Here is a 13,251-nt window from a genome sequence, read left to right as displayed (position 1 = left end):
TCAATGTGCATACACGCGCATCCGTCATGGGCGCCCCGGACGCCCATCTCTTGATCGAAGCGCGTGATATCCCTGACATGGAGAAGGCCGCCTCCGCTGTGGAAACAAACATACCGAACACTCTCACCAAACAAACAGACACATCTCCCCTCCTCATAACCTGGTCCTCCCCATCCGACCCCACCAACCCGTACAACTGGCCCCTTCCTCGAAAATGGGCCACCGTCCTCCTAACTTCCCTTGGCGGCCTCGTCACCCTAATGAGCGGCCCCATGCTCGCTCCCGCCCTCGATGCCATCAGCACCGAACTTTCCATCAGCTCTGCAGAAGCCACGATGGCGCTGTCCATCTACGTCCTCGCCTTTGCTTTTGGGCCGATGGTGCTGGCGCCGTGCAGCGAGGTGTGGGGCCGGAAGGTGGTGTGGGTGGCCGGCGGGAGCTGGTATGTGCTGTGGAATGCGGTGTGCGGTATGAGTCGCGGAAGGGGACTGTTAATTGCAGCGAGGCTGATGGCGGGATTGGGGGCGAGTGCGGAGTTTGCTGTAAGTCACCGCGTCCTCTACCTCCACCTCATATCTGCTCACCCACCCTACTTCTTCTCTTCTCCCGCTCCCTCAGACCTCCTATTACTCTGCAGCGCCCTTACAACCCCCCTAAAATCCCCTACCTGCCGCTCAAGCTCCTCAAGCCTGTCACTGTCATTGAACAGCTGCGAGTATGGGGGACGGGAATCCTGCTGCCAGCGCTGTCACTGACGGGCGAGAAGGTATCTGGTGCTATTGTGGCGGACTGCTTCGACTCAGATGAGCGGGGAAAGTCGATTGCTGTGAGGAGTTTTCTGCCGCTGCTTGGGCCGGCGATAGGCCCCCTCATTGGTGGCGTGATGGTGCAGCAGGTCAGTTGGCGGTGGCTCTTCTACACGCTTTCGATCTTCGCCGCCTTGTTGGTCGTCCTGTTTGCGTTGTTCCTGCCCGAGACACACGCCCAGACTCTCCTGTCTCGGAAAGCGGCGACGTTGCGGAAGGATACAGGCAAGCCTTTCTATGCGGAAAAGGACATATCCGGCATGACGATTGCCGCTCGCCTGAAGATCACCACGCTTCGGCCGACCGTCATGCTGTGCACACAGCCGGTAATTCAGCTCGCGGCATGTTTGATGGGCTACCAGTTCGGCTTGTTGTACATCATCCATTCCACGTTCGCGAGTATGTGGATTGATCAGTACGGACAGTCGCATACTGCGAGCGGTCTTCACTACTTTGCCATTGTGACGGGGTGCTTGACTGCGCTACTCATTGAATGGTGGGCAATGGATGCGATATGGGCTCGACTGAAGGCGAGCAATGGAGGAGTGGCGCGGCCAGAAAATCGTGTGCCATTGATGATACCGGGAACGCTGCTATTACCGATAGGCCTCCTAATGTACGGGTGGGCAGCCGAAAAACGTGCACACTGGGCAGTGGTGGATGTTGGTGAGAGTGCCGATTCCAATTCGACCACCTTCGAAACTAATTGCCATTAGGTGTCGGAGTCCTCGGATGTGGTTACATCCTGAGCACAACTGCCGTACAATCCTACATCGTCGAGGCATATCTGGACTACACAGCGTCTGGCGCGGCCGCGTCACAGCTTCCTCGAAATGTTTTCGCTTTCTGTTTCCCCGTTTTTGCACCCAGTCTGTACAATTCCTTGGGATACGGATTGGGCAACACGACCCTTGCTGCTATTGCAACTGTACTTGGGGTTCCGGCGCCGTACATTCTATGGCGGTTCGGCGAGTGCTTGAGAAGAAGAGGGAAGACGATAGAATAGATCACGTCAGTGTGTATCGTTGCTGTCTAGTCGAACGAGAACTCGGTGATCGCACATGGTGTGTAGTAGAAAGGACCCATTGGGCCGTGGTCGTCGTGGTCCACGTGGCTCCAGAGTCCGTATATGCCCCCGCAGCGTATGCCACTGGGCTGGACACCCTCCAGCTGCCACTGGTCTGCACCCGCATATCTACAGTCATCAGCAAAATAGCCAAAGAACGATGTACTTGAACCTACCTGATGATGAGCCGCCAGCGCACCTCGCGTCCACCGGGAGCGAGACACGCGACTCCCCTCACGCCTATCGACGGTCTTTCAGTCGCCTGCCGCGTCGACGTGCCCTCAAAATATAATTTTGGAAGGTCGTCGCAGTATGGTAGGTCAGACTGGAGCCGTTCATCGTTCCGTAGCTCTTCCGAGTCGTTGGCCTCGAGGTCAAATCGCATCAGATCTCCACACGCCTCTTCGTAGTTTCCTAGGTCCAAAGGATGCTCCAAGCTGTGCGCAAAGTTGTAGTGTACGAGCGCGCGGTAGTCTAGAAAGGCGTAAGTGCCTAAAGGTTGGGGTAACGTTAGCGATATATACATTTTACAAGGGGAAGAGCATCAGGGAAGGGAGAGGACTAGGCTAGGCTAGAGTGCGGAAGCAATAGCTAAAAGAATTCAGATATTGCCTGCACCTAGTATTCAGGACTTGTACCCCGAGCTTACGTACCCGCCCACGTGCCTGTTACGCCTGCCCAGTCGTCCGGGGCGGCGGGGTTGATGGGTTGCCTGTTGGGCACGTGCATGTCGAAACCCGTCGGATGCAAATGGTATGCTTTCAGCGCCGTGTCGAAGATGCGATGCATCAAGGAGCTGATGGCCTCAACCGACTGCCAATCTACAGCTCCGGAGCCGTCTTTGAGGAACGGGCCAAAGTCGGCATCTTCGCTCGTTACGCCCCAGTCGTACACGATGGCTCTTGCGGCGGCCTTTGACGCAGTCGATTCTTGCTCCCTTTCGGTCGGACCGTACATTATCTAGCGACTGGTCAGTCAAGATATCTGATTGCAGGAAAGATACTCACATGGAAACGGCTGGCCCACTCGGGTGGCACAGACCCGCGCCTCAACATGGAGCGAGTGACGGGCCGATCGAGGTCCATTTTCAAGTCTCGCGGGACCGCGAGCGACGAAGGATGTCTGCTGAAGTCGTGGATGAGGGAATCAAAGTCCGGTGCGCGCTGGACCAGGCGGTTGAGATACATGACGTTCAGAGACACGGGGGAGCCATTCTCGGCCACACTCGCGCAAGATGCGGTTTGCTCAACGTCGAGCAGGGCTCGAACAACATTGTCGATTTCAAGGGCAAGGGTCTCCTTGTCGAACTTCAGCACGAAGTTGTAGGCCTTGATGCGGCGCACGAGTTCACGGTGCCAGTCCCAAAGGGCCTCGCGGGGCTGATTCTGGGCGCGGGCGGTGGGGACAAGATGCTCCCAGACATGTTTCGGGTGGTCGAAGAGTTGCAGGAAAGTCTGCTTCCACAGCAGCTGGTTGGTAGGACGGACAAAGTCATGGGCGAGCCGGCAGGTTTGACCGAACCTCGTCAGGTCCTGGGGGCCGAGATAGGACAGGATGAGCTCCAGCAGCTCGGGGGCCAGCTGGACGATGCTCCCCGGGGCCCTGGTGTGAGACATGGCGCGTGTTATGGGCGGTGTTGAGTGTGTGAGCTGATGTATTGTGTACCCGCGGGGGGTCACGGGAAGCGGAGCATTTAGATCCGCTAAACACCGACGCCTTCTAGAGGTTGTACTGATGGTTCCTGAGAGCCACGGAGCCACGTCGGCGTCCTAGGGCCACGACCGTGCCACTCGACGGCTGCGAAGGGATGCCGACGTGGCTTGACACAGCGACAGGCCCAGGACGACTGACGGCGACCAGACGGCTTGGGGGCGTTTGCGAGAGGCACAGAACGAGGTGCCGCAGCGGGCCAAAGCAGAATCAAGGCGGCGATCGCCGTGGCCAGACCGCCGTGGCCCCAGGCACACGTCGTGCACAGCTTGACAGCGGGCAACCTCTGCGCATTACGTCACTGCGAGATGCAGCTGGCGGACGACGCTTTGCTCTGCACACCCCAATCGCGATGCCGCACTGAGCGAGGACAGCAGCCCCACGACCCCTCTGCGCCCGCCCTGCCGCCATGGAGAATCTCGACAAGCTCACGGCCGCGGGCCTGCCCGTGTACGACTTGAATCTGGAGAACCTCGACCGCAACGACTGGTGAGCCGCCATGTCTCGGCACTTTGGTCGACCCACGCTGAACAGACGCCGTGTAGGACAGCATCGTCGCTCGGCACGCGCGACTCGTGGCCCGCGGCGCTCAAGGTGCTCACCAACTCGTGCATCCTGCCCATCCCGCACTGCGCCGCCATCTTCTGGGGCGATGACCTCTCCATCGTCCACAACCTCGCGTGGGGCAAGGCGCGCGGCGACCTCGACGGGCTGGGCACGCGCGCCGGCGACTCGTACGCCGAGGAGGCCCTCTCTTCGCTGCGCGCAGCAGTGCGTGGCCGGACCTGCAAGGTGGGTGCGTTGCTCCTTCCCGTTCACCCAATGCCCCGCCTGACCGCCAGCAGCCGCCAGGTTCTTCCTCCCAGACGCGCCCGAGCCCAACGACGATGCCCAGATCCTGCTGAGCACCGTCATCGACGACAACGGCACCCGCCAGGGCGTGCTTGCCCAGCTGCTGGGAGCCGCGTCGGCGAACCGCTACATCGACACGCACAACATCGACGACCTGACGGCCACGCGCTCCCCCCAACACGGCGCCGCCCGAGAGCCGCAGACGGGCACCGCCGTCGAAAACCTCAGCACAAAGCGCGCCCGCCAGCTGCTGCACTCGGGCGCGCAGCAGCCGCACTGGCGTGGAAGGCACAACCAGGCCGACGCCCAGCAGACGCAGCTCTTCTCCAAGTTCGCCGAGCTGCTGCCCAATGGCCTCGCCATCCTCGACAAGGAGGCCGAGGCCATCTTCGTCAACGACGGCTTCTTCAAGCTGACCACCAACAAGAGCCAGAACGAGTTCCGCGCCTGGCCAGAGAGCATCCACCCCCAGGACTACGAGCGTGTCATGCAAGCCTATCGCCGCGCCTTCTCCTCGCGCGAGGAACTGCGCATCGAGTTCCGCTGTGCCGCCGACGCACAGGGCGAGGAGGGCGAGTGGCGCCTGTTTTTGTTCCGGCCCCTGAGCGACGACCCAGAGGCCGGCTTCATCTGCGCCGTCGTCGACATCACCGAAATCAAGCAGGCCGAGATCACCCAGGAAAAGGCCGCCCTCGAGGCCCAGGAGCGCAAGGAACAGCAGGAGCGGTTCATCGACATGGTCTCCCACGAAATCAGAAACCCCCTGAGTGCCGTTTTGCATCTGGCTGAAGAGGTCAAGGAGGTGGCACGCGACATTGGCCACGGCCGTGAAGACATCAAGACCAAGGTAGACGACATCCTGGACGCTGCCGATACCATTCTGCTGTGCGTGTCCCACCAAAACACGCTCGTCGACGACATACTGTCCTTCTCAAAACTAGACTCGATGATGCTGTCGTTGGTCCCCAGGGAGGTCAAGCCGAAATGGGAGTTTTCACGCGCCCTGAAAGTCTTCAACTCCGAGTTCAGGGCCAAGGGCATCAAATTCCACTACGCCATGGACTATTCGTACGACGACATGAACATCGATGTTGTAATCGCCGATTGCAACCGGATGAAGCAGGTGCTGGTTAACCTCATCACTAATGCCATCAAGGTAGGTATCATCACCCTACAGGGGAGATAGTTGCTAACACGATCAAGTTTACTGCCAGGAAAGACGGAGACCGACAAATATGCGTGTCCATGGGCGCGTCCGTCGAGAGACCGTCTTCCTACCCTCCTAATGTAATATTCTTCGGCAACGATAATGACGCCTTCCACATAGATTCTACCATGACTTCCGAATGGGGCGGCGGACCTGTCATGTACCTGATGGTAGCAGTCAAGGACACGGGCATCGGCATCAACGATGAAGGCCAGGCCAAACTCTTTGAAAGATTTAGACAAGCCACTCCGAAGACGCAAGAAAAGTACGGGGGCTCCGGGTTGGGCCTCTTCATCTCTCGCAAATGTAAGCCGATGCACGTTTCCGCATGAGCCGTTTGACTGACTGACTGCTGCAGTGTGCCAGCTGCACGGTGGTGATATCGGTGTGTCCAGCAAAAGTGGAGAAGGCTCGACCTTTGGATTCTACTTCAAAGTCCGCCGCCCCATAGGTAGCCCGGGAGAGGGCCGACCATCCTTAAATGCACGTTCATCAAGCTCATCGAGTGCACCCGAGCGAGCACAGACGCCAAGACCCTCCTACATCCGCAGCAATTCGAACCTCAAACGCATCAAGGAACTGGAACACGATCCCGGTGCTTCAGACGAAATGAAGAAAGAAAAGGATGCGGAGCAAGACCCCAAGAGACCATCACTAAACACCCTTTCAAGTAGTGCTGGAATCAACTCAGAAGAGATGAACATGAATGAGTCGATACGAAACCCTCCCACCGAGTACCGTCCCGAGGCGCACCCTGAGGCTATCCGGGATCAAAGGTTCCAAGAAACCGCGCAGATAGCGGACCAAGTCGAAGAGCGACGCTCGTCCTTTTCACACGAGATCGAGACGCGTCTTCCCGACCTCTCGCTCGGCGAAACGAAAAGGCAAGCACTGCATTCGCAGGAACGCTCCGAAGCCGACCACAATAACCCATCTGACTCCCGCAGCACGCTCCTCTTGGTGGAAGACAACCTCATCAACCAGAAGGTGCTCAAGCGGCAGCTGCAGGGCAAGGGCTTCGAGGTATGTAAACAAACAATTCTGCGTATCCGCGACACTCACTCGCCACAGGTCTTCGTCGCGAACAACGGCCAAGAAGCCGTCGACGCCGTCAACCAGCGCGGCAAGCGCGCGTCCGGCGAGCCCGGCTCCAGAAACTACTTTGATTGCATCCTCATGGACCAAGTAGGTTTCTTATCCTCTACGTCATTCCCATTTCGCGAGATGCTGATCCGCGCACAGGAAATGCCTATCAAAGACGGCAACGCCGCAACTGTCGAGATCCGCGACCTCCAGGACGCCGGCCAGGCGGGGTACAGTCCCATTCTCGGCGTGTCGGCCAACGTGCGCGAGGCGCAGACGAAGAGCATGCTGGATGCCGGCATGGACGCGGTCATTAGTAAACCGTTCAAGGTCGAGGATCTGGTGGTCAAGATAAGAAGCTTGTTGCCGAAGAGCGGGAATGGGTAGGGCGATTGATGGGCGGGGATGGGGAGTGGTTGCATTAGAGGCGTTGGGCGTGGGAATGACGCAAATGCCAGACGAAAGGGGTAGAAGAATATGTTTTATGAGTTATGCATTTCGAGCTTGTCTTGCATCCAAGGGCGAATGGGAGCATCCGCATGTAGGAGGAGGAAGGCCCGAGAAACGGGCGGACCGCAGAGCAGAGGTTTGGCCTATACCGGGCCGCCGGTTCATGCGCAGCGACTGCATGCAATGGCGTGCATTGTGGGGCGAACACCAGAAGATATCCCCTAGCTCCCACCATCAAACAAATGAATTCTACGAGCATGTGCATCCAGAGGTTCTGAAGGATTTGTATGTCGCGAGAGCCTGGGCGAGTGGTGAGAACTGACGTATCGACAAGCAAGGAACGCTGTCGAGCCAGCAGCCTGAGGTGTAGCGTGTAGGTAGTATGGTAAGATTGCGGAGTGCCTGGTTTGAATGCGTACAAGCATGGTGTCTGAATTCGCATCCTTTACGTGTTGTGAGTTGAGGTTCCTACTTCCACGGCTCTTCCTGGCGCTGCTTGATGAGGCCATTGCATACGCGTCCGTGACTCCACAAGGCGCGATACACCAAGGAGGTGGCCTTGTAGGATCTCAGCTGCTGATGGCGTGACATCGAAAAGGCGTGCGCGGCTTCTCTGCGGTGTAGGCGGCACTGCGCCAAGCTCGTATTCACACGTAGTCGAACGCGCAGGTAATCCGTCCGTCGGCAGGTAAGATAGTAGGCTGGGAGAAAGAGGTGTCTCCTCTTCGGGTAGCTGCTTTCGTATCGACGGCTCGGCCGCGGAGATGCATTCACTGTCACCGGTGCTCTCTTTCGTTCCTCGAGGTGACGGTGTCGGCGTTGACGCAAGCAAAAGGGACCAGAGGTGGTTCTGCGTTCTAGGATCGAAGTGTGTAGCACCGATGCAAGATGACTCCTTCCGAGCACAGCGCCTCGCAAAGAGTGTTTGATGCTCAGCATGTTCCTGGACGCATCCGCCCTTGGTTCCCGACGTTCGAGGTCTGATACCGAAGTCCGCATTCTTCTGCGCTCCAGGCAACAAGTTCAAAGGGGGTGTAAGGCGGCGCTTGAAACCAGAACTTGCACCACCAGCTTGCTTTGCGCTGTGTGTTCTGCGGGCGACCAACGCACAGCTTCGAAGCGAACCCGAGCTCGGCCAAAGCTTGGTCCGTCAAGACTGGAAGTTGCTGTCGTTGGTGCTCCTCTGAGCGCGGAGTGAGACTCGTGAGCCCAAAGGACATTGCTAGCAACAGGGCTGTGTGCACCTCTGCCGAGACACGCACGAACAGTGCCCATTGCTTGCGCGGTAGCGCAAGGAGTTCGGTCGGGATTACGCAGATGACCTGAAGAGAGGCAGAACTGAGTTGATGGCATGCAAGAGCGACCGCAGGCTGTTCCTGCGAACATTTCTGACGACAGGCTGTGTTGGTCTTCTGTCCACTGCTGTCCTTACGCCTTCCTGAGGAAATTGTGTGTGTGTTTTTTTTTTTTTAGTACAATTGAGTAAGTCAGCACAGCGATGGCTGTCAGCGACAGTCCAATGAGGGCTTCGACGACTTTTATCTCGAGGTTTCTCGTAGAGCGCATAGCCGTTGCGCTATCAAGCCGCAGTCTCGCATTCTCGCAGTCCAAGGCCAGCCCAGACTGCTAAACGATGGTGGAAAGAGGGGTGAATTGATTCTTCTAGCCGACGTGTTACGCAGACCCAGGCACATGTATCGATCAATGCACGCCACCACCACCTCGCCACAAGTCACAAAGCAGCGTCTCCGAATCCAACGACAATGTCGTCTGCCCAGAGAGCGTCAACATTAGCAGCACACCAAGCTTGAGCTGGAGACTTGACGAGAATCTTGCTCTTGTCATAAACACCACCCACCATCCCCGACGGGTGGCAGTGCAAAGAATCAAGAGCGACAGATTCTTGGTGGAGGGTAAAGTAGCGGCATCTCCGGTCGAGGAATGAGGTTTAAATGCCGATCGAGGGTGACGAAGAAGCCTTGGAGATAGCAGCTTACCTGATCTGGCTCAGTGCATGTTGTTTAATTTCACTTTGCTAATGCAATTCATTCATGTGATGGTGGGTATTTTTCGTTTCATTTCCATGTTTCATGCTACGTGCGCACATGTGTTGATAGGTAGATGATATGCTGACTCCATCCACACCTGCACGTCGCACCGCTGCTCTTCTGCCTTTCCCCACACTTCTTCCCCCACCCACACCAAACAAAACCCCTTGCCACCATCGCAGCCTGACTCTACTTGCTCTCCTTTGGCCGCTCCGGCATCTTGACCTCGTCCTTGACCGGCTTCCACTCCTTGACAAACGGCAGGAACTCGGGCTGCCCGGGGATGTATTTCTGCAGCACCTTGGGCACGTTGAAGCCCTCGGGGGTCTGGAAGTTCTCGAGCAGGCAGCACAGCGTGCGTTCGGTGGCGGTGAGGGTGCCGTTGAGGGCGTGGACGTATTCTTTGCGGGTCGAGGTTTGCTTCTTGACGCCTGGGGGAAGGATCAGTGAGGAGTTGTAAGGGGGGAAAGAAATGGACGCACCAAAGCGGATTTCGAGCTCGCGCGTCTGGTAGTCTGTGCAGTTTGAGCACGAGACGAGCTCCTTGTACTCGCCGCCGCCGGTGACGGGGAACCAGGCCTCGAGGTCGCGCTTCATGGACGCGGCGTTGTCTGCATCCCATTAGCACCACGATTCCCATAACATCGATACTGGTCAAAACGTACTCAGCGCGCCGCTCACAATGCCCACGACCTGGTACGACAGGCCGAGGCTCTGGTAGAACTCTTCGGACGTCTCAAGCATCTGCTCAAACGCCTCCCAGCTCTTCTCCGGGTTGGTGATGAGGAACTGCTCAACCTTCTCGAACTGGTGAATGCGGAAGATGCCCCACGCGTCCTTGCCGTGGGACCCGGCCTCCTTGCGGAAGTTGGTCGAGTATCCGGCATACTTGATCGGCAGGTCCGCGGTGCCGAGCCACTCCTCCGAGTGCAGCGCGGAGATGGGCTGCTCGGAGGTGGCAATGAGGTACTTGTCTGTCTCGGGCTTGTCCTTGCTCTCGGTCACCTTGTACAGCTCCTCGTCGAAATCGGAGAGCTGCGCCGTCTTGGCCATCTGGTCACGCAGCATGAAAAAGGGCGGCTGGTTGGGCGTGTAGCCCTTATTGAAGAGGAACTCGAGGCCGTAGTTGATGAGGGCCATGTTGAGGAAGAGGCCGTAGCCGATGAGGCAGTAGCCGCGGTGGCCGACGATCTTGACGCCGCGCTCCGGGTCGTAGCCGTTGAGCCGCGCGAGCACGCCGTGGTGCGGGATGCCGGTGGCGTTGAACTCGGGCTTCTTGCCGTCGGGCGACCACGTCTTGAGGATGGCGTTGTCGTCCTCGTTGTTGGAGACGGGCACGTCGGGGTGCACGTAGTTGCCGACCATCTTGACCTTGGCGAGCAACTTGACGACCTTCTCTGCGGCCTCGGCCTCCTTTGCAGCCTTTTGCTTCTTTAGGTCTGCCATCTCCTTGAGCAGGTCGTCTGCGCTCTCCTTGGCCTTCTTCTTCTGTCCGATCTGCTTCTGCAGGCCATTGATGGTGCTGCCGATCTGCGTCGCCGCGTACTGTGCTGTTGGGCCGCTGTTAGCGAGATGCGACTCAGACATGGTCGTGTGCAGCAGCGTGCGGGCGCGTACTCTGCCTGTGCACCTCGAACTCCTTTATGATTTCATCCACAATCTCGACGTTCGCATGTCGCTTGCGCTGCGACTCCCGGATCTTCTCAGGATTGCCGCCGCGCTCGGCGATGAAGTCGTTCCTGTTACCCCTCCGTGTCAGTGCTGCTCCCAACACGCGTTCCCAATTCCTCGAAAAGGCCGTTCCAGCAGGGCAGAGACACTCACACGTCCAACATGGTGCAGGCTGCTGGCTAGCTCGGGCTGGCGGGACGTTCTGGCGCGCTTGTCTGGATGTGCCCCTCCAGATGTCAAAAGTTCGATGACTGGTGTTGTCGCATACGCATGACTCAGGGGCGCACTCTGCGGGGCATCCGTGGCGGTGGTGGCGGTGCTCGTTTCGGGAGCTGCGATTGGTGCTGCACTCGTGCAGCGGGTCAATGTAGTCCCGGGCCGCCTTACCCTCTCAACTTTCCCTCTTCGGCAGGCTGACCGCAATCATGTGAAAGTGTGGATTACCGTGGGCCGTCGTCATAGCTTCAGAGCTGCCTATTCGAGGGCACGGATGCAAGAATGCGCACGCCTTGTTAACGTTCGAAAAGTAAGGAATGATCGCATTGAGTGATGCACAGGGGCTGACACTACAAACTAGGATCAGGAGCACACCCAGTGTACATACTGCTGTAGTGACTGGCTCTATAATACGGCGGCATAATTTGAACCAGTACCGTGTCCCGCGTTCTTCTAAATGCAGCTACAACACGCCCGGTTTGCATTGTAAGCCACTGTGATCCCGTAAGATACGACGGTGGAACTGTACGTCGACTTCCGAGGGGGCCAGGATCTGTTGAAGCAGCACAGCGAGATACAATCATGCAAGACAATGATCCCATTCATTCCAAACGCCCATTACACCTCGGCTCTGAACGCCATTACATCTCGTCGAGACCAGAAACACGCGAACCCAACCGTCTAAGTCTAATCCGTTCCTTGACAAACGTATAATATACCCCCCATCTCCTCTCACCCTAGGAGAGCTTGCACTCATCCTTGACCTTGTCCCACCGCTTCTTCACCGGCGGACGCCCCAGCTGAGCCAACCGGTCTTCGTCTGCACGCTCGCACACGTCAGTCATCGTCTACATGACAGCGCACTTGCTCCCGCCGGCGGGCTCGCCAGGGTTCTGACTCTTCTCGATCTCGCCAATCATCAGCTCAAACGCCTTCTGCACGTTCTCGTTGTAGCGCGCGCTGGCCTCGGTCCAGCCGCAGCTCAGCTCCGTCGACAGCGCCTTGCCCTCCTCGGCGGTGACCTGGCGCTGCTCCGGACGCAGATCCGACTTGTTGCCGACGATGACAAGCGGGACGTATTCGGCGGCCTGTGCGACAATGTGTTAGCTGCCTCGGACCGCGCGGGCGGAACAGGGCTGTACTGCTGGATGCGCGGCGGCGGCGTCGGCGTGGATGTAACTGACCAGGTGGTTGAGGATCTTGTCGCGTATTATGCGGGCCATCTCGAACGACTGCTTGTTGGCGACCGAGTAGACGATCATGTAGCCGTGGATGCCGATGAAGTGCTTCGAGTTGAGGATGCTGTACTCATCCTGGAGCATTGCTGTCAGTTCTTCTCTTTCAGGATGCACTGAGCACTTTCTGAAGTGGACGGTGCAGCCCATGTGCATGGGGGACTACGGGGTGCAGACGCGGGGAGACGCGCGGGCTGCGTACCTGGCCGGCGGTATCGATGATCTCGGTGGCATATTCCTGGTTCTTGTAGCGGATGACCTTGCTGAACGTGTTCTCGATGGTGGGATAGTAGCTCTCGACGAAGTGGCCGTCGACGAACTGCACCGTCAAGCTCGATTTGCCTGGGCGGTCAGGAGGGTGCCGGGCGGGGTGGGTGGATCAACTCACCGACGGCTCTGCTGCCGACAATGGCAATCTTGCGCTGCTTAGGGCCGGCCATGGTGGTGGTGGCGGCGGGTGGGGGTGCGAGTCTCGAGGCTGCAGCGCGGCTCGCCAGTATGAAGAGGTGAGATAATGTGGAAGGTGCTGATGGCTGGAAACGCCCTTCTCCGCTAGGCCGGACAACGACGCCGGCGCGCTGCAAGAGCTCGACGCTGCTCAGCGCAAGCAGTTAGTGAAGGGCGGCCGTTGGGCGCGGTTGGCTCTCGGGAAGCCTATACTGGCTCGAACTATCGAACCAAGAAGCAAGCGCAACTGAGGGCGAAAGAGGGGTATCCTGGGGGCAGCAGCAGTGGAGTGTACACGCAGCGAGCAGCGCCGACGACCTTCACTCTCTTTCTCGCGCCCGTCCCTCTTGCGTCATGCCTTTTCGACACACACACACCGCGGTGCGCGTTGGGCTGCCAAAGAATTGCATCACGTAAACCGACGGCCCTCTATTCGTTGCGTGCCGCTCACCGCGCGCGT

General features: G+C 58.2%; 5 protein-coding genes across 5 annotated transcripts; 2 read left to right on the top strand and 3 right to left on the bottom strand.

The window, feature by feature from the left end:
* Positions 1-77: 77 nt before the first annotated feature.
* CC84DRAFT_1244274 (major facilitator superfamily transporter) lies at positions 78-1,902 on the top strand (the record flags this gene model as incomplete). Its single annotated transcript, XM_018184146.1, has 3 exons — positions 78-542; positions 767-1,472; positions 1,523-1,902. The coding sequence occupies 3 exons, from the start codon at positions 78-80 to the stop codon at positions 1,810-1,812; spliced, it is 1,461 nt and encodes a 486-aa protein (XP_018036136.1). The 3' UTR covers positions 1,813-1,902.
* On the bottom strand, positions 1,839-3,488 carry CC84DRAFT_1217086 (uncharacterized protein; the record flags this gene model as incomplete). The annotated part of the gene is made up of 4 exons (XM_018182863.1): positions 1,839-2,001; positions 2,049-2,364; positions 2,526-2,832; positions 2,880-3,488. 4 exons carry the CDS (start codon positions 3,486-3,488, stop codon positions 1,839-1,841), a joined length of 1,395 nt encoding a protein of 464 aa, XP_018036135.1.
* Positions 3,489-3,616: 128 nt separating this feature from the next.
* CC84DRAFT_1164233 (two component histidine kinase 1) lies at positions 3,617-7,419 on the top strand. The gene is made up of 7 exons (XM_018178451.1): positions 3,617-4,071; positions 4,128-4,378; positions 4,428-5,590; positions 5,638-5,947; positions 6,000-6,664; positions 6,713-6,826; positions 6,884-7,419. Exons 1-7 carry the CDS (start codon positions 3,992-3,994, stop codon positions 7,109-7,111), a joined length of 2,811 nt encoding a protein of 936 aa, XP_018036134.1. The 5' UTR covers positions 3,617-3,991; the 3' UTR covers positions 7,112-7,419.
* Positions 7,420-9,233: 1,814 nt separating this feature from the next.
* Positions 9,234-10,987, bottom strand: CC84DRAFT_1164231 (serine-tRNA ligase; the record flags this gene model as incomplete). Its single annotated transcript, XM_018178450.1, has 4 exons — positions 9,234-9,653; positions 9,705-9,833; positions 9,888-10,772; positions 10,840-10,987. Coding segments are annotated over 4 exons (1,389 nt in total), but the record flags the coding sequence as incomplete, so codon positions are not given.
* Positions 10,988-11,517: 530 nt separating this feature from the next.
* On the bottom strand, positions 11,518-13,180 carry CC84DRAFT_1164230 (rheb small monomeric GTPase RhbA). Its single transcript, XM_018178449.1, has 4 exons — positions 12,733-13,180; positions 12,547-12,686; positions 12,294-12,422; positions 11,518-12,197 (listed from the first exon to the last, which is right to left on the bottom strand). The coding sequence occupies exons 1-4, from the start codon at positions 12,782-12,784 to the stop codon at positions 11,958-11,960; spliced, it is 561 nt and encodes a 186-aa protein (XP_018036132.1). The 5' UTR covers positions 12,785-13,180; the 3' UTR covers positions 11,518-11,957.
* Between the last annotated feature and the right edge of the window lie 71 nt (positions 13,181-13,251).

The sequence above is a fragment of the Paraphaeosphaeria sporulosa genome (assembly GCF_001642045.1).
Source record: "Paraphaeosphaeria sporulosa strain AP3s5-JAC2a unplaced genomic scaffold CC84scaffold_5, whole genome shotgun sequence".
In the NCBI taxonomy this organism is placed as follows: Eukaryota; Fungi; Ascomycota; class Dothideomycetes; order Pleosporales; family Didymosphaeriaceae; genus Paraphaeosphaeria; species Paraphaeosphaeria sporulosa.
Note: the sequence above shows the minus strand (reverse complement) of the source record. Positions and strands in the feature narration are given on the sequence as shown.

Excerpts from the sequence above, each read along its gene's own strand:
- CC84DRAFT_1164230 (XM_018178449.1), bottom strand. The coding sequence starts at position 12,784 with ATGGCCGGCCCTAAGCAGCGCAAGATTGCCATTGTCGGCAGCAGAGCC. Across the intron at positions 12,687-12,732 it reads TGTCGGCAGCAGAGCCGTCG|GCAAATCGAGCTTGACGGTG; the intron begins GTGAGTTGATCC and ends CTGACCGCCCAG. Across the intron at positions 12,423-12,546 it reads TCATCGATACCGCCGGCCAG|GATGAGTACAGCATCCTCAA; the intron begins GTACGCAGCCCG and ends GCAATGCTCCAG.
- CC84DRAFT_1164233 (XM_018178451.1), top strand. The coding sequence starts at position 3,992 with ATGGAGAATCTCGACAAGCTCACGGCCGCGGGCCTGCCCGTGTACGAC. Across the intron at positions 4,379-4,427 it reads TGGCCGGACCTGCAAGGTGG|CCGCCAGGTTCTTCCTCCCA; the intron begins GTGCGTTGCTCC and ends GACCGCCAGCAG. Across the intron at positions 5,948-5,999 it reads CCTCTTCATCTCTCGCAAAT|TGTGCCAGCTGCACGGTGGT; the intron begins GTAAGCCGATGC and ends TGACTGCTGCAG.